Consider the following 19,327-nt stretch of genomic DNA (forward strand, 5'->3'; position numbering starts at 1 on the left):
CTGAATTCGATACATCCAGCTTTTAACACTCTTGCAAAAACAACAACAACAACAAAAACCAACAAAACGAACAAAAAATATCAAACACTCATCGCTAAAACCACACACACACACACACACACACACACACACACACACACACTATATATATATATATATATATATATATATATATATATATATATATATATCGGGTGATCCCCCAAAAGTGAACCGCTCTTTGACAAGTATTTTCTCAGTGATAGAGAAACCGAATTCATTGAAACGTTTCACACAGTAACCTTAGGGTATCATCATTACGTCTGCGAAATATCTAAAAGTTCTGACGCAAATTGTGCGAGTTTTGTCAAATTCAAAACAGCATGTCAAAAAATCCAATTTCAGAGCTGTGCAATGTGACCTTCATCATGTTCATGCCAGTTGCCAGGTATTGGCATCTGTCAATCAGTGTCAGTCTAGAAATAGGCTGTCTGGGTGTCAAGTCTATTGATTTTTTTCAATTGTTGTCTGTATCAAAAATCAGTTCTGTCCAAAGTTTCAGTTTGGAAGGTTCAACCATTCCTTTGAGTGAAAGTAATAATTTTACCATTGAAAACTCTTTCAAGGAGAAAGGCTGGGGTGAAAGAAAGATCGTAAAGGAATTTCCAGGCAAGGGGTGGAGTCATGTCACTGTAAATAGATTTATCGCTAAAATACGCACTACAGGGTCAATAGCATGTAAAAGTGGCAGTGGGAGACCCGAGACTGCATGTTCGGAGGAGAACAAGGACCGTGTTGAGGAATTGATTCAATCCTAGGAGGAGAACCCAGGGACCCACAAATCTTTTAGAGAAGTTGAAAGCGATTTACAAGTGAGCAAGTCTTCATTGCAAAGAATGGTGAAAGAACTGGAGCTGAAGCCCTTCAAGAGGATACGGGTATCAAGGAGGGACCAAAATGTTAGAGGGAAAAGAAAAAATCGCTGCCGTAACTTGAATGACCGCTACTCGGCCACTGACGTGAAAAGGATCATTTTCACAGACGAGAAAGACTTTACGTTAGAGATAGCTAAAAATCGCCAAAACAATCGCGTTTATGGGAAACAGAAACGAGAAATTCAGCCATCTCGCATCTATCATGAGACTTCTAGATTTTCAAAAAAGATAATGGTTTCAGCTGGAATATCCTGGAAAGGAAAAAACAAGCATTCATTTTATTGATACTGATAGAGCCAAGGTTAACAGTGAAAGCTACATTCAGTTATTGGATGACAATCTTCTCCCGGATTGTAGCGTCTTTGTCCTAGAAACAATTACTTGTTTTAGCAAGATGGGGGTCCTTCACACACAAGTAGGGTAACCCAGGCCCATCTGGAGGAGGATACACCAGAATTCATCAAGAAGGATGAATGGCCACCACAAAGCCCTGACTGTAACCCAATGGATTATGCCACATGGGGCTCTCTAAAGGAGAAAGTTTACCGGGGAGTGAGAGACAAATTGACCGAGCAGGTGTTAAAGGACAGGATAATTATGTCATGGAAGGAGATATCGGTGGAAGAAATATGTAAAAGCATTTCTGCTTGGAAGAAACGGCTTTGTTTAGTCGTGGAGGAAGATGGAGGCCACATTGAGCATAAACTGAAATAAGTGAGTTTTCCTCTGATATTTGATTTTTTGACATGTTGTTTTGAATTTGATAATACTCGCATAATTTGCGTCCGAACTTTTAGGTATTCTGCAGACTTATTGATAATACCCTAAGGTTACTGTGTGAAACTTTTCAATGAATTCGGTTTCTCTATCACTGAGAAAATACTTGTCAAAGAGCGGTTAACTTTTTGGGGGACATCCGATATATATATCACAGCTTCCACTGTCCTTGATGTAACGGTTGGTATACTCCAGAGACAGAGGACCGTGTTTTGACTGCTGACACGACCTACAGCAATATAGTTACACACACACACACACATACACACACAAACATATGCGCGTGCGCGCACGCCTACGACCTACATCAATGTAGGTACAGACTCATACACATGGGCGCGCGCGCGCGCGCGCACACACACACACACACACACACACACACACACACACACACACGTGCGCTTGCAGATGTTGCAAATGTTCTGTTGGAGAAAAGCTGGGGGCGTGAGGAGGGGGGGCGGGGAGGGGGGCATTTTCGGCGCAGGGGACGTTACGGGATACAATGGGCTGACATTTTCAGGGTAAGGGGGACATTTCAAAAGAAGCTAAAACGCAAACCAGGGAACATTTTGGCCGCTGAAAATGTCCGCATGAGACATTGTGAACGGTGAGAAAGTCCCCGGGGGACATTTCCAGCGGTCAAATTGTTCTCCGGGGACGTTTCCTGGGTGGGGGACAGTCTGGAATGCTACACCGGCGTCAGTGTACGCGCTCGTGTGGGTGTGCGCGGGGTCACTCAGCATGGCCCGTTTTGTTCTTGTTTTATTTCTATCGTTTGCCATTTTTTTTTCTTTGAGAGAGATCAAGTGCATATATGTAATGATTGAAATGTTTTCACACAATAACAGCATGCATGATGCCCCCCCCCCGCCCCCCCCCCCCAACCGCAACAACAACAAAAACGGTACCAATATATCAATCTACTGTCATCTCCACTATCGGTTCAAAACTTTGACTTTATCCTCGCAGTTTGATGTAGCAAAGTATGACAACTTCAATTAAGTGGCCGTTGTGTTATATATGTCCCTACAGGTTTGGCCTCTGGTGATGACAGAACGCAGGAAAGGGGGGATGCTGAGTATTGCTGCAGACACCACGACCGGGATGTTCTCCACCGTGTGTACCCTCCACCTCAACCTCAGACTACTTGCATTCCTGCACATTTCCAAAAGAAAAAACGTTCTTTAGGCAACGCATTGCATGTGGAACACATTAACGTTTTCGTATAACCACGGTATAACATCTTCACGATTTATCAGTCTAATATCATCGTTTTAGATGAACAGACTATAAATTAATAAACGAACGAACATCTTCACGAAGCTTGAAGAGATTTTTGAGGACCCTGTGAAATCTTCGTTTGCTGACTGATCGTTTGCATTTACAACCACAAGAATAGCGGCAATCGCGATGAAGATGCATTGTGTATGGATTTCATAACAGACCGAAATTTGTCAGACTGATCGGTTCATTTGTCTGAAAGACAGCGGTCGTGGACACCACTGTATGAAATGGCCGATGTCGTTGACATTAATCCATCCTATCCTTGCCTGCATGGGCGAGTTGCTATGAATTTCGAGGTCAACAGATTCAAGACATATCAAATGTGGACCAATCCTGTCAGTGTCATCATGTTGGCCAAATATGGTTTCTTCAGCATGGGAGATGAGGACAGAGTTCAGTGTTTCAAATGTGGAGCAAGATACTCTGGCTGGCGAAGAGGGGACAGTGTGAGTGAGGTCCACAGGAGGATCTCACCAAACTGTGCACTGAACATCAGGGCAGAAGATCGGGCAGGAGACTCTTACCCAAACATCCCCATCCCCGTCCGAAATCAACAAAACATCATTGTCGTACCGAGTTCCCTGGAAACTTCCTCCAGGCTCATCAACAAAGCTGGAATCCAGGAGACAGGCGGTGGTTCTTTTGATATTTCCCTCGACCTTGCACGTTTGGGGGTTTGTGAGAGGCCTGGACCAGCCACACGGTCTGTGAGTCCAGCCGGTTTGATTCCACGCGAAACTGATGGCAGTGTGCCTTACACGGCCAGGCCTGATCAGCGGATACCACTGCAGCCTCAGTTCTCCACGGCCGACAGACGCCTTGCCTCCTTCCAAAATTTCCCGGTGAACCTGAGATCACTGGTCAAAACATTGGTTCAGCAGGGATTCTTCTACACTGGTGTGTGTTTGTGTGTGTGTGTGTGTGTGTGTGTGTGTGTGTGTGTGATTAACAAGAATGATTGTTTTGACTCACTTGAGTAAGCAAAGTGAGTCAATGTCATAACCTGGTGTTCGGTTGTGTGTGTGTGTGTGTGTGTGTGTGTGTGTGTGTGTGTCCGTGGTAGATTTTAACATTGCCTTTTTCTCTTAAAATACTTTGTCTGCCGATACCGAATTTGGCTTAAACATAGTAGGAACAAATCTTCATAGTCATACCGATAATAGGTTGTACGTCTCCCGAATTAAGCCGTATTTCCTTTACCGCGGACTTATAAGAATTTTGTGAATGCTCACATATTTAACACAATTTCAATACTCGAGATATACAAAAATACAATTAAATCGGCGTTGTCAACTCGAAAACCGCAAGTGTGTGTGTGTGTGTGTGTGTGTGTGTGTGTGTGTGTGTGTGTGTGTGTGTGTGTGTGTGTGTGGAATCCGTCTTCTCCCCGTTCCTGTTTCTGTCAGTCTGTCAGCTTTCAACAAAATTCCAGCTGGCAAGGGACACTCCTGAAATTCAAAGTAGGCCATAGAGCACTTCGTTATAGATCTGTCTGTCTGTCTCAGTCCATTCTCCTTTATTATTATTTTTTTTTAATTTAAAAAAAAATGTACGCTTATAGTTGACTTCAAGCTTTTGCCTCTTATAAATATTATTATTATTAGTAGTAGTTCGTTTTTATGTATTTATCTACTATTTATTTATTATTTATTTATTTTCTTACTTATTTCTTTTTATTCTATTTTATTATTTAATTTTTAATTTTAATTTTTAATTTTTTTTATTTTTCTTTTCTCAAGGCCTGACTAAGCGCGTTGGGTTACGCTCCTGGTCAGGCATCTACCTTTTTTTTTTATAACATAATTATTATTTATTTATTTATTTATGTAAGCTTATCTATTATTTATTCACCTTTTTTTTCTCAAGGCCTGACTAAGCGCATTGGGTTACGCTGCTGGTCAGGCATCTGCTTGTCATATGTGATGTAGCGTATATGGATTTGTCCGAACGCAGTGACGCCTCTTTGAGCTACTGATACTGATACTGATACTCTTCTTCTTCTTCTGATTTGAGACTACTTCCCTTGTCCGACCCGGCTGATTGATTAAAACGCTTGCTATTCTGGCTCCACGGCACAGGTCACGGCGACATCGTGATGTGCTACCACTGCGGTCTGACGATCAAGAACTGGCGGCGGGGGAATAACTATAACAATGACCCTAGACTGGTCCACGCCCAGTGGAGAAGGGACTGCGCTCACTTCTGTGCCGTGGAAGACCCTGCCTTTGGCCAGCGAGCTGCACGGGAGACTGAGGTTATCGGCGCGGACGGACAGTGAAGTGAGTCCCTCGAGTGTGTGTGTGTGTGTGTGTGTGTGTGTGTGTGTGTGTACGAGAAATGGCGGGTAGGGTTGGTGGTTTAAGTGGGACATATACAGAGCAAGGATAAACTATAACAATGGGATCAGTAATTCTGAAATATCTGTGAAATAGCAATTTACAACATAAACAACAACAAAAGTAAAATTAAATCTCGGAAGGTCATTTCATAGAAAGACACCTATTAGACTATGTAACAGTGATTCAGTAATTTCGAACAAAAGTAATTGATTGGACATTATTTCCTTTATGCTTTGTTCTGAAAGTGTTCAAATACTACATGACTTTGGAAGTAACCTGACAATCCTTTGACAGTTGTAACCTTTACTATAAACGTAAATAAAGAGTCCACACGACACGAGGTCAGGACCTCCCGTTTTAACTCACTCAGTACGGCCAGTCCTCTCTTCTCCTTTACACAGACCCCTCGGATGTTCAGTGGGTGTCTGAATGACCCAACCTTTAGCTTCCGTCGTCAGAATTGTCGTATTCTTTGTCAACATTCACCTCTTCAGTATAAGAGCGTTCCGCTTGCAATATTTTGATGATGGTAATTGGGGTGAAACGCTGTTAACGTCGTCTCTTTCGCCGTTCGTATGGAGAGAGTTAATCTCGGTCTCCAAGGTTACATCACGTCAAGCGCGATGGAACGAGAATACACAAGGGAGGTTATTCTAGAGCCCCCTTTGAGTTGTATAACAGAACGAATGTGAAATAGGATCCAAACGAAAACAAACTAAACACATTGTGTTGGCGCGTGACAAACTAAACGAACAGCTTCAAACCGAATCAGTGGACAACATGTTCGCCCCAATTTATAGTTCATGTGCATTACTGAGATGCACATTTATTGACTCACGTGCGTAAACCAAGTGAGTCAATTTTTTAACCTGGTGTTCGGTTGTGTGTGTGTGTGTGTGTGTGTGTGTGTGTGTGTGTGTGTGTGTGTGTGTGTGTGTCCGTGGTAAACTTTAACATTACCATTTTCTCTGCAAATACTTTGTCAGTTGACACCAAATTTGGCATTCAAATAGGAAAAATTCATTTCTTTCCAGTCATCTTGTTTAAAATGATATTGCTCCTCTGGGATGGGCACAAAAAATTATTTAAAAAAGCCAAATCATATGCAAACTGAATTTATTGTTATATTTATATTTTTTATTCTCTAAACTTGGTACTTTCATCTGATATTCTGACACAACAACAACAGCAGTCACTTTTATCATTTTTTGTTCAAACAGGAACTTCTTTTGCTAAGCATGGAGTTATATTTCTGGTGCATATCTTTGCTGCAGAGAGTAAAAAAGGGAAATTAATCGGTAATTAATGCTGGGGGGTGGGGGTGTGGAGGTTAATTTGCTTTAAAGTGATCTTTCTCATCTTAAACATTACTTTCTGAAATTATACTCAATACATAAAAAGCTTGTGTGTTTTACTCTCAGTGTACAGGGCTTTCACTATGTTCATTAGCCCAAGTGGTCTTTTTCGGAAAATACTAAAATCAATACTGCAAGTGGACTTTATAGATCTATTGAATATTCATTCAGAGAAAGATTTGTGAACGCCTCATCACTTACTGGATTATGCCCAATACTGCCATGAAAATATCAACAAAATAAGTCGGAATTCACAGTTAAAAATAATAAACCATGAGAGTTAATACCCTTGTTGAAACGTAAAAATTTCCAGTCTTGACTTTTCTCAAAATGAAGTCCTTTTCACTTGATACGACGTTTAGAAGTACTTGTACTTGGCTCTACATGTTATTAGTTTAACAAAATACTCAATTTTCATATAAACTTTAAAACTATAGAACTAGAATGAACATAAAAGAGAAATTGAATCGACCGTGTCGTACATTCCCGGCTAAATGTTGCAGTTTGAATGCGGCGATAGCCACGTCTCCTTTACCGCGGATTTAAAAAGAATTTTTAATTGCCCTTAAAGACTTTGTGAATGCCCAAGATACACCAGAATAATATGATTTAAACAGCGTTCTCACTGCGATTACCGCAATCGATTTATCGCCCTTTTTAAAAAGCATGTTTAAATATTAAATTTTTGAACGTCAAATAAGGAGCCACGATAGTGTATTGGGTAAGAGAGTTTCTTTTCACCCGAACATGCGGGGTTCGAATCTGCCGTCAGGACTGTTTTTTCTATTTCTTTTTTTTTCTTTTTTCTTTTTTAACCCGATGCTTTATACTAACAAATACAGAACACATTTTAACGATTAGATTTAAAAAAAAAAAAGTGTATCACAAGTGAGTCTTGAAGGCCTAGCCTCTCTTGTTTTTGGTTTGTTTTTGTCATGAGTTCATGATGTACTGAATGTCAGATTGCCTTGGGTACAGTTCTTTCACAGGTCAAGTCTCTGAGGTGCTTGAATTTTCCGGCCTGACTTGGTGTAGACAGCCTTCTGGTGGGTCATAGCAACAGGTGGGTTGTAGGGTAGTTGATCTCTGGGAGCCTTAGTGGGCTGATGGAATGGAAGAGTCGTCATCTGGTCTGCAGGCTCTTCACGGCTGGGTGCATGGTGAGTCTCCAGGTTTTTATTTGGAAGTGTTGATAAAGTGGTCGGTGAAGGACCATGAGCGCGATGGAACGAGAACCCACAATGACATTCTACTACACTGAAACAAAATAAGGTTTCGTGTGATCTGTTTACCACATACACAATACACATTTTTGCTAAATTTTGTCTTAAAAGTTTATGTATTATATATATATATATATATATATATATATATATATAGAGAGAGAGAGAGAGAGAGAGAGAGAGAGAGAGAGAGACAGACAGACAGACAGACAGACAAACTCTGTGTGTGTGTGTGTGTGTGTGTGTGTGTGCGCGTGTGTGTGTATGTGTAGAGGGAGACAAACTGTTGATGTTACGTATAATGCTGTTGTATTTTTTATTCTACCTCATCATCCCTATATTCTTGTTCTTGAGCTGATAATACTGCAACTACTGCTATTACGACTTCTGCTACGACTACCACCTCAACAACTTATGTCATACTATTACTGTTATATTATGAGAGTGGATTGTGATTGTAATGTTTATTGTTTTTCAAAACATTTTTTTATTTTTATTGAAGACATCTGTCTGTCTATCTATGCATCTCTCTCTCATTCTCTGTGTGTCTGTGTGTCTCTATATATAGAGGGCTGTGTGTGTGTGTGTGTGTGTGTGTGTGTGTGTGTGTGTGTGTTCGTTCGTGTGCCTGTGTGTGTTATCTTTCACTGCACGTACGTCCCACAGCAGATTTTTTTCTCGTTACGTTACGAAGACATCTTCACGATCTGAACGAAATATTCATGGTGTTAACTACATTTTGTTACATTGATTAACACAGTTGTACTGTTGGTTGTTTAACATACAGCCGGGGCCGCCAACTGGACACCAGAAGGACCGACGCCTCCAACCCACAGCCTTCCACGGAGCATGACCTCCAACCCGTACATCCTTCAAGATGTTGTGTGTTTACATCCAAACATCCAAAATCTGAGAACACTTCACGTGTGTCGAAAAATGTCTTTCTGCCCAGATCCATGCCAACGTACAAAGATATTGCAACTGTTGAAAGTGGAAACATGACGTAAAACTGTGCTTGACGTGTTTTTTGTTTGTTTGTTTTTTTTAAAATTATTTTTATTTTTATTTTATTATTTTTTTTTTAAACTTCAGCAGTGGCGGTTTTGGTACAAATAGAGGTGGCTGCAGTCAAAGATTTGTTTTACAATCCTCTCATTGAGCCTGATTATACAAGACAGCCTGCACCAAAGTAGCCCCCCTAGCAGGTCTAGAACGCCCCCTCCATCTCTTCTTTCTGTTTATTAGGCCTGTTCCAGAATGAACCCCTACCAGTCTCAGAATTACTCCCGGGGAGTTGTTTTGAACCTAAAAATTTTGACTCTAAACTAACTCCCGGGAGTTCATTTGGGGCAGCACCCGGCCCCAACCCCTTGAAGAGTTAAACTGGTGCTGTTCCAAACTGACTCCCGGGAGTTCTTCAGGGCCCAAAAATTTCACATCAAAATGACTCCCTGGGAGTTAAACTGGCACAAGTGGAGAGTTATTCCAGGACAGGCCCAGAACAGCCCCCCCCCCTCCCCGCATCGCCCCCCCCAACCCCCACTGGAGAGTTAAACTGGACCTGGCCCAAAACAGCCCCCCTAAAGAGTTAAACTGGACCTGGCCCTCCTGAGGAGTTAATCTGGCACTGGCCCAGAACAGCCCCCTGGAGAGTTAAACTGGACCTGGCCCAGAACAGCCCCCCCCCCCCACCGCCTGGAGAGTTAAACTGGACCTGGCCTAGAACAGCCCCCCCCCCCCCACCGCCTGGAGAGTTAAACTGGACCTGGCCCAGAACAGCCCCCTGGAGAGTTAAAATGGACCTGGCCCAAAACAGCCCCCCTGGAGAGTTAAACTGGACCTGGCCCAGAACAGCCCCCCTGGAGAGTTAAAATGGACCTGGCCCAGAACAGCCCCCTGGAGAGTTAAAATGGACCTGGCCCAGAACAGCCCCCTGGAGAGTTAAAATGGACCTGGCCCAAAACAGCCCCCCTGGAGAGTTAAACTGGACCTGGCCCAGAACAGCCCCCCTGGAGAGTTAAAATGGACCTGGCCCAAAACAGCCCCCCTTCTGAGACGTTGCTTAAAACAAACATTATTCAACCAGAAACATTTTGCAGCGAATATCAGAACAAGCGAAAGCTAACACGGAGAGTTAATCTGGCACCTGCCTAGAACAGATCCCCCCACCCCGGAGAGTTAAACTGGACCTGGTCTGGAACTGCCTCCTACCTGTGGAGCTAATCTGGCACCTGCCCAGAACAGACCCCCCCCCCCCCCCCCCGGCCCCCACCCCGGAGAGTTAAACTGGACCTGGTCTGGAACTGCCCCCCTACCTGTGGAGCTAATCTGGCACTTGTCCAGAACAGACCCCCTCCCACCCCCTTCCTCCTTGGAGAGTTAAACTGGACCTGGTCCAGAACAGCCCCCCCCCTCCCCCCCCTCACTTCCTTGGAGAGTTAAACTGGACCTGGTCCAGAACAGCCCCCCCCCCTCACTTCCTTGGAGAGTTAAACTGGACCTGGTCCAGAACAGCCCCCCCCCCCCCGGACCCCCACCCCCCTTTTTTGGGAATAAATCTGCCACTGTTCCAGAACAGACCCCCTGGTGAGTTAAACTGGACTTGCACCAGAACAGACCCCTTCCTGGGGAGTTAATCTGGTACTGGCCCAAAACAGCCCTCCTCCTGGGGAGGTTATCTGGTACTACCCATAAACAGTCCCCCTAAAGAGTTAAACTGGACCTGGCCCAGAACAGTCCCCCTGGACAGTTAATCTGGACCTGGTCCAGAACAGCACGCCCCCATACCCCACCCTCAGGGGAATAAATCTGCCTGATTTTAACCCCCCCCCCCCTCTCTCCCCAAACAATCTTTAAATGTATGTACAAACAGGTCTCTCATTCACTCACTAGGAGAGCTGTTCAGGGCTATTACTAGATTAACTCCCCAGAAGGGAGGCTGTTTTTCACCAGATCCAGTTTAACTCTCTAGGGGGCTGTTCTGGGCCAGTGCCAGATGAACTCTCCAGGAGGGGCTCTGTTTTGGGCCAGGTCCAGTTTAACTCTTTAGGGGGACTGTTCTGGGCCGGTGCTTAACTCTCCAGGGGGCTATTCTAGGCTGTTGCAAGATTAACTCCCCAGTATGGGAGCTGTTCTGGGCTAGGTCCAGTTTAACTCAGTAGGGCTGATGCCAGATTAACTCTCCAGGATGGCGGGTGGGATGTTCTAGGTTAGGTCCAGTTTAACGCTTTAGTGAGGCTGTTCTGGTCCGGTGCCAGATTAACTCCTCAAGATAAGGGGCTGTTCTGGGACAGGTCCAGTTTAACTCTCCAGGGGGGCTGTTCTAGGCTGGGTCCAGATTAACTCCCCAGGAGGGGGGGGAGGGGCTGTTTTGGGCCAGGACCAGTTTAACTCCAGGCTTGAGTCAGATTAACTCCCCAGGAGAGGGGGTGTGTGGGGCTGTTCTGGGACAGGTCCAGTTTAACTCTCTGTTCCAGGCTTCAGCCAGATTAACTCCCCAGGAGAGGGGGGGCGGGTGGGGGGGCGGGGGGGGCTGTTCTGGGACAAGTCCAGTTTAACTCTCCATAGGGGCTGTTCTAGGCTGGTTCCAGATTAACTCCCCAGGAGGAGGGGGGTGGGGGTGGGGGTGTTTTGGGCCAGGACCAGTTTAACTCTCCAGAGGGGCTGTTCCAGGCTGGAGCCAGAGAAGGGTGGGGTTGCTCTAGGCCAGGTCCAGTTTAACTCTCTAGGGGGGTTGTTTTGGGCCGGTACCAGATTAACTCACCAGGAGGATGGAGGGGGTCGGGGGTGGCGGCTGTTTTCCAGTCTGGTGCCAGATTAACTCCCCAGATGTCTTAGGGGGGCTGTTCTGGGCCAGGTCCAGTTTAACTCCCCAAGGGGAGGTGCTGTTTTGGGCTAGTGCCAAATTAACTCCCCGGGGGGCTGTTCTAGTCCTGTTAAACTGGGAAGGGGGGCAGTTTCAGCACGTTACACTGGTTCTCTGTTGAGAGACCCTGGTTATACTACTGCTGGGGTGAAACGTAGTTTAATGAGAAAAGACCAGTACACAGGACAAACACAACAATGCAGGCATGAAAGAATATTGTTAAAACTAAAAGCATTTGTCTCTTCTATGTGCAGTTCCTTTAGGTAAAGCTACGTCTGTGGTTAATGGATGAGGATGAATTATTCATTTATCTATATTGGCGGTGTCTGCTGGTCTTTTGTTTTTTCTTATTTGTTCTTTTGACGTCACTGCTATTGTGTGTATGGTATATCTAAAATATGTATGTATGTAACGTTTCGATGCCTCCAGGGGGCATAAGAAATAAACTTTTTGCCTTGCCTTGCCTAGGTGATTTGGTGGAAAAATTGAGTCATTCCCATTGGTTAACTCAGTATTATTCGGGTCCAGTTCTGGCCTGTGAGATTGAAGCCCCAGGTGCTGACCTCATTCTGGGAAGTATACCAGGTGTGAAGAGTTGTTCACCACCAAACGTGAAGTAAGATATTTTGGTATGGACTAGACCACATGTTTTTGCTGAAGATGAAAAATAGATTGTGATGCATCGATGTAACTCACAGAATCACAGAAATGTTTGGCTATAGGCTAAAAGCCTTTTGCCCTCATAATCAGTGTCCATTTATGTGCTTTTGGATCACTTGTTGTGAACAGGCCCTTGCTTAAATCTGGCATAGTGTATACTATATTTCTCTACAGCTCAATAAAGATTTAACTCTGTGGAAAATACATGGTTCTTAAACTTTTTGTCAATGTGATTTTTGAAGGCGTTTACTGATGGTGCATTGATGGTGTCATAGGAAAGGTTATTCCACAGATTTATGATACGGTTAGTAAAGAACTTGCGGAACTGGTTAGTTACGAAATTAGTTTTGTTTATTTTGAAGTTGTGCCCTCGAGTTTTATCGTAGTTAGTCATAGTAAACAAGGAAGAGGTGGTGCAAGGATCATAAATATTGTGCATGATCTTATATACTTCAATGAGATCACCTCTTAATCTTCTAAACTCTAGGCTAGGCATATTAAAAAGAGCCAGGCGCTCCTCATAACTAAGATCACGAGTACTATTAGTATTACTAGTTATGTACTTGGTAAATCTGCGTTGAACTCCTTCAATCATATTTATGTGCTTTTAAAGGTAAGGGCACCATACTGAGTTTCCATATTCAATAATGGGTCTAACCAGAGCTTTGAACAATGGAATCATAATTTCGGGAGATTTATTAGTTATAGTTCTCACAAGAAGACCAGAAATTTGATTTCCCTTTTTCACTATATTACTTATATGTGCCTCAAAGCTTAGTTCTGGATCCATCGTGATCCCTAAATCTCTTTCCGCTGTTGTACTATCCATTGTTCGAGTTACCCCCTTTTCCTGTATCGTGTACTGATACTGTGGATTATTCTTTCCAAGGTGCATAACTTTGCATTTCTCGCTGTTAAATTGCAACAGCCAAGTATTTGTCCATTTAACCAGATTATGTATACACATGTGCAAGTGATCTCTATCTTCTATATTTCGGATGGCAGAGTAAGCCTTAGTGTCGTCTGCAAAAATTTTTACTTTACAATCTACCTCACCAGGCATATCATTTATAAAGTATATGAACAAGGTTGGGCCAAGAACACTACCTTGTGGTACACCACTAGTCACCTTAACCTTTGATGATTTACTACTATTTACACTTACAAACTGTGGTCTTCCATTTAGAAAGTCTCTGATCCACAGTAGTAGCTTCCCTTTTATCCCATAGCCTCCTAGTTTATTCATGAGTCTGTGATGGGGAACTGTATCGAAAGCTTTCCTTAGATCAAGGTAGACTGCATCGACTGTGTGTGTGTGTGTGTGTGTGTGTGTGTGTGTGTGTGTGTGTGTGTGTTCGAGTGCAAGTGTCTGTGCATGTGTGTGTATGTGTGTGTGTGTGCAAATAGGTATGCATATATGTATATGTATGTGCATGTGTTGTGTCTATAGACTTAGTGTGTATGTGTATGATTAACGCTTTTGCACACGTCGTCACCTTTTTCACACATGATATTCAGTTATGAAGCTTGTTGTAAGACACCCCCCCCCCCTCGCACCCACCCACCCACCCACCCACCCATAGATGTGGGAATTGGCTGATGCTTAAAAAGTCAGTGTGCAACATCTTGGTAAATACCATATATACTGTAACATTTGCTGTTCATTCCCTGACCAGAGCAGAATGATGGAGACACCCTTTTTTTCCCCACTTTGTTTTATTTTATTTTTCCATTTATTTACTTTGTACATATCATAAAGAAACTGAATTAATCAGTTGATGGTTCATTTTCTCAAATTCTTGGAATACTGGAGACAGATATATCTCACTGTGAACCTAAGTGATGTTGTTTTTTGTTTGTTGTTGTTGCTATTCATCACATAACATTAACTCACAAATAGTTTTATCATATTCAGAGCATATTGTATTATTGTTTGTAATCATTAATGTAATCCAGTTGTAAAATCAGGTTCACACAGGAAACACCTATTTGCTCTGACAGGTAGTGTTAAAATATGGGGCAGAAGACCTACTTTCCTTGTTGGAGCATGATTACCTCCCTTGCTTCCTTTTTATTTTTTAAATTTTATTTTATTATTTTATTTTTTCTTTATTATATATTTTTGTTTATTTATTTATCTATTTATTTATTTTAATAAACAAACTTACTTTGTTTTCTTCCTATTTATTCATATCCTCCTCCTTTCCATGGCAGTTTTGTCAGTTGACAATAATATACATTTGCAAATATTGCATAGCTACACTTGGAGTTAACAGACATTTGTGTTTTCTCAACTTTTATGTGACTTATTATCATGTTACTACTGTGATGGAGTATGTGAGATTTTTTTTATAATTTTTTTTTAATTTTATAAAATACATAATGATTTAAGTATGATTGTACCATAAATCTTTTTGTGTCTAAAAAGACACAATTATAATGAGGCTTTGTTCTGACACGGAAAAACTTAGCTGAGAGAAATGTTTGAAACCAGATGTAGTTTTACTTTAGTTTGTGTTAATCTGCATAGTGCTAGTGTTGTCATTGATGGTACTGTGCAAGTTTCCACAGGCTGTAACATGGTTTCAGCTACCTTTTTTTTTTGTTTGTTTGTTTGTTTGTGTTGTTGTTTTTTGTTTTGCTTTTTTGTTTTTGGATTTTGTGATTTAAAATTGGACATTAATTACCCGTTGATTGTATGTATGTATATATGTATGTGTGTATGTATGTATGTATAGATCATGTGCATGTATATATGTAGCTGTGTGTAATGTGTATGTATATGAAAGTATGCATGTATATGTGTATATAGTTATATGTGCGTGTATGTATATGTGTGTATGTATATGTTTGTGTATGTATGTGCACATGTGTGTGTGTGTGTGTGTGTGTGTGTGTGCGTGTGTGTGTGTGAATTGATATGCGAGTAAAATTATATATATGTGTGTGTGTATATGTATATGTATAAATATATATATATATATATATATATATATATATATATATATATATATATATATGTGTGTGTGTGTGTGTGTGTGTGTGTGTGTGTGTGTGTGTGTGTGTGTACCGTCTTATGTAAGTTTACAATGTGACTTTCTCATGTCCATTCAAGGTGATTGGTGGTTTTGAGTCCCCCCCCCCCCTTTTTTTTGGATTATTTATTTATTTTTAAATAATAAAATACATAATGATTTAAGTATGATTGTACCATAAATGTTGTTTTGTCTGAAAACGACACAATTATAATGAGGCTTTGTTCTGACATGGAGAAACTTAGCTGAGAGAAATGTTTGAAACCAGATGTAGTTTTACTTTAGTTTGTGTTAATCTGCACAGTGCTAGTGTTGTCATTGATGGTACTGTGCAAGTTTCCACAGGCTGTAACATGGTTTCAGCTACCTTTTTTTTTTTTTTTGAATTTGTGATTTAGAATTGGACATTAATTACCTGTTGATTGTATGTATGTATGTCTGTAAGTATGTATGTATAGATCATGTGTGTGTATATATGTAGCTGTGTGTAATGTGTATGTATATGAAAGTATGCATGTATATGTGTATGCAGTTATGTGTATGTATGTATATGTGTGTATGTATATGTATGTGCATGCATGTGCACATGTGTGTGTGTGTGTGTGTGTGTGTGAATTGATATGTGAGTAAAAATGTGTGTGTGTGTGTGAATTGATATGTGAGTAAAATTGTAAAATTATATATATGTATGTATGTGTGTGTGTATATATGTGTGTATATATGTACTGGTTTTGGCTTTGGGGGGTTGCATTTTAAATAATGCCCCTCAAGAGCATTTGACTAGTCTACCCACTGGATTGCCGTGTGCATTTTAAGTATATACTGAACTTTAAGGGCTACATTAAAAATGATGCCCCTTTAAGAATTCAGTGTGGGCAAACCGTTTTGCCCTGACGTGGGTTATTCATTTTGTGAAAATCTTACTCGAGGGTTCACGCTCAAGATAACGTTCCTCGAGGGTTACTGATTACTGTTTGAGATTTTAACGGATTTTGTATTTTTTCCGATTTTTGCAACTCAATGTCTTGGGATTTCCACTTAAGATAATGTTTTGTGTGTTCGTTGGTTTGAATGGGTGTATTAGTGCATGATTTAGGCCCCCTTTTATGTAGTCATGAAATGTGCCAGCGAGGCCGCTGGTTGTAACAGAGTAGGGGGGGATGTAGCCGGGTTGGCTACGATCTTCGTTGGGCCAGACGACGTTTGTGACTCGCCGAAGGTTACTAAGGAAGTTGTAAATCGGTCACAAGTTATCTCCCTTTACAGGGAACCGTATGATGATTTAGATATAAGCCCGGCGGAACTGCTACTACTGATAGGAGAAGGGGCGAAGGCGGGTCACCTGGCGCCTGAAAACCAGTGCTTTGGGTAGATGGGGCTCATCAGTCTGGGAAGACAGATCATCTAAGAGAAGGAAAACTCTGATTTCAAACCTCCGTTGCCTTGCGGCCATACCCACTCATAGGAAAGGCTTCGGGAGTCAACCCTGAGGAAAAATCCGGGCAGATGGAGTCCGTAAGCCTCAGCAGGCAGTTCTTCCAAGAGAAGGAAAACTCCCAAGAGAAAACCCGGCCAACTGTAAACCGTTACCAGAACAGATCACCGAAGACGGCGCCACAGTGGCCTCTCTAAGGCGCGTGATCTAGTCAAAACCGGCTGTGCACGCACTCTACGACACATGGCTACGCAGACAACGGACTTCGACCCTGACTGCGTAGCTGTCGAACGCAAAGAAGAAGAAGACGACGTATACCAGGTGTGAAGAGTTGTCATGGTGGTCAAGTTGGTTCAGTTGATTGTGAACCCCACACACTGGTAGCCACTCGCTCTCAAAGAAAAGAGAAAGATAAACCTACCAAGCCATTTAGTGTACCTCAGGTGCCTCAGTGGGGCTTTGAACAGAAGGTTTTGAAGGATCTCCAAAGGTCTGACAAATCCTTGGAGTGATGCTTTGAGAACGTCAAAGATGAATGTGTTTCAGATGAAGGACAACACTGTTATATATTGAAAGATGGTATACTGTTACGTGTTTACCAAGGACTTTCTGAGAAGACAGACCAAAGAGTGACCCAAGAAACTGGGACAGACTGTAGCAATGTCTGGTCATTTTGGTTTCTCGGAACGCTGAAGAGATTGCTTTCTTTTTTCTATTGGCCTGGTGTACGAACTGATGTTTCTAGATATTGTCAGTCTTGTGATGTGTGCCAAAGATATGTGTCAAAAGGTCGCATACCATGTGCACACTCCAGCAAATGCCTGTTATCTGAACCATTTCAGAGAATTGCCATAGACATAGTTGGCCCAGTTGCACCTGCTTCTACTTCTAGATACAGATATGTACTCACTATTGTTAATGTTGCCACAAGGTATCCAGAAGCCATACCACTAAAGAAAATTGACACTGTTACGGTAGCGGAAACATTGTTCTCTGTTCATTAAACATTACATTTTGAAACAAGAGAGGCAAGGCCTTCAAGACTCACTTGTGATGCACTTAAAAAAAAAATCCAAGCTTTTTATGTATTGAGTATAATTTCAAAGTGTAATGTTTAAGATGAGAAAGATCAGTTTAAAGCAAACTAAGTCCCCTAGCATTAATTACAGAGTAATTTCCCTTATTTTACTGTCTGCACCAAAACGTTTGCAATAAACAAAACTTCCATGTTTAGCAAAAGAAGATCCTGTTTGAACAAAAAATGATAATAATGACAGATCTTTTGTTGGGTCGAATATCAGATCAAAGTGCCAAGTTTAGAGAATACAGAAAATATAAATATAACAGTAAATGCATTATACTCAATACATAAAAAGCTTGGATTTTTTTAAAAAGTGTATCACAAGGGAGTCTTGAAGGCCTTGCCTCTCTTGTTGTGGGTTAGAAAGGAATAGTTAGTGTCTCACTGCTGTTTCTATTGCTAATTTGTCTGTGTGGGTGAATAAAGGTTTTGTTTGTAAATTCCTTGGTGTTGGCTGCAATCTATTGAGCGTGCGAGGATCCGGAGACCCTTTTTTTCTTTTTTATATTGCACGGGGCCGGCCGGGTTGTTGGTGGGTTCTCAACCTTTACCGGCCACGTGAAACTTGCTCACTCACACACAATGAGACCAAAGAAGAAGAGGAGGAGGAAGAAGAAAAAGAGGAAAAAAGAAGGAATAAAAAGAAGAAAAGAACTATGAAACAAATTGCAGAGCTTACTATGGCGTGTGGATGGAGGTAGAAGTTGTCTGTTGGAGGGGGGAGGGGGGGAGGTGCCAAGCTCTCTCTCTCTGTAATGTGCAGGTATCTTGCTTTTGAGTTGTCTCCACTTCTCCAGAAATCGGTCTGCATGTGAATGAGAGCTCAGGGCAGCATGTTCAGTGTATTACCAGCTGGCTACACTCTCTTCAAGCGGACACTGTAGGATGGACCCAAAGACCCAAACTCATTTCAGTTCCATGTTTGTAGTGGAGGGGAAGGGACATGTCCATAATAATAATAATAATAATGGATACTTATATAGCACACTATCCAGAAATCTGCTCTAGGTGCTTTACAAAAACGCTTTTGTTAACACAATACATCATATCTATGTTACATACACACACCAAAATGTGACTACACACACACACACACACACACGCTGCATGCATACATTTTAACATACATGTGTATCTAACAGCTACCCTAACACATACGCACACATAGGCAGGCACAAACTTACATAAACACACATGTCCATGCCGAAGAGCATGATGAAATCAAAAGAAATGGCAATCAAAATGTTGGTGCTTGATTACAAATGTTAAAAAAAAGCAAAAAAAGCTGCAATAAACATACAAACAAAAATAACGGTTAAATTCCGTAGCCTTTTACGGCCAGTCGGGGCAATGCATGTA

General features: G+C 41.9%; 1 protein-coding gene across 11 annotated transcripts in view; it reads left to right on the plus strand.

Moving 5' to 3' along the window:
• The window catches only part of LOC143297915 (baculoviral IAP repeat-containing protein 7-B-like), a 25,531-nt gene extending 15,987 nt beyond the window's left edge, over positions 1-9,544 (plus strand). For 8 of the 11 annotated variants that reach the window (XM_076610479.1, XM_076610486.1, XM_076610478.1 and 5 more), the window contains exons 2-3: positions 2,724-3,872; positions 5,054-5,411. In XM_076610479.1, coding sequence (XP_076466594.1) covers positions 3,203-3,872; positions 5,054-5,253 — 870 coding nt within the window. In that variant the 5' untranslated portion in view covers positions 2,724-3,202 and the 3' untranslated portion in view covers positions 5,254-5,411. Of the gene's footprint in view, positions 1-2,723; positions 3,873-5,053; positions 5,412-7,647 lie in introns of those variants that run through there. The other 3 variants (XR_013057326.1, XM_076610487.1, XM_076610488.1) reach the window with 3 other exon arrangements.
• Positions 9,545-19,327: the final 9,783 nt, after the last annotated feature.

This window comes from Babylonia areolata, chromosome 23 (genome assembly GCF_041734735.1).
Source record: "Babylonia areolata isolate BAREFJ2019XMU chromosome 23, ASM4173473v1, whole genome shotgun sequence".
NCBI classification, from domain to species: domain Eukaryota; kingdom Metazoa; phylum Mollusca; class Gastropoda; order Neogastropoda; family Buccinidae; genus Babylonia; species Babylonia areolata.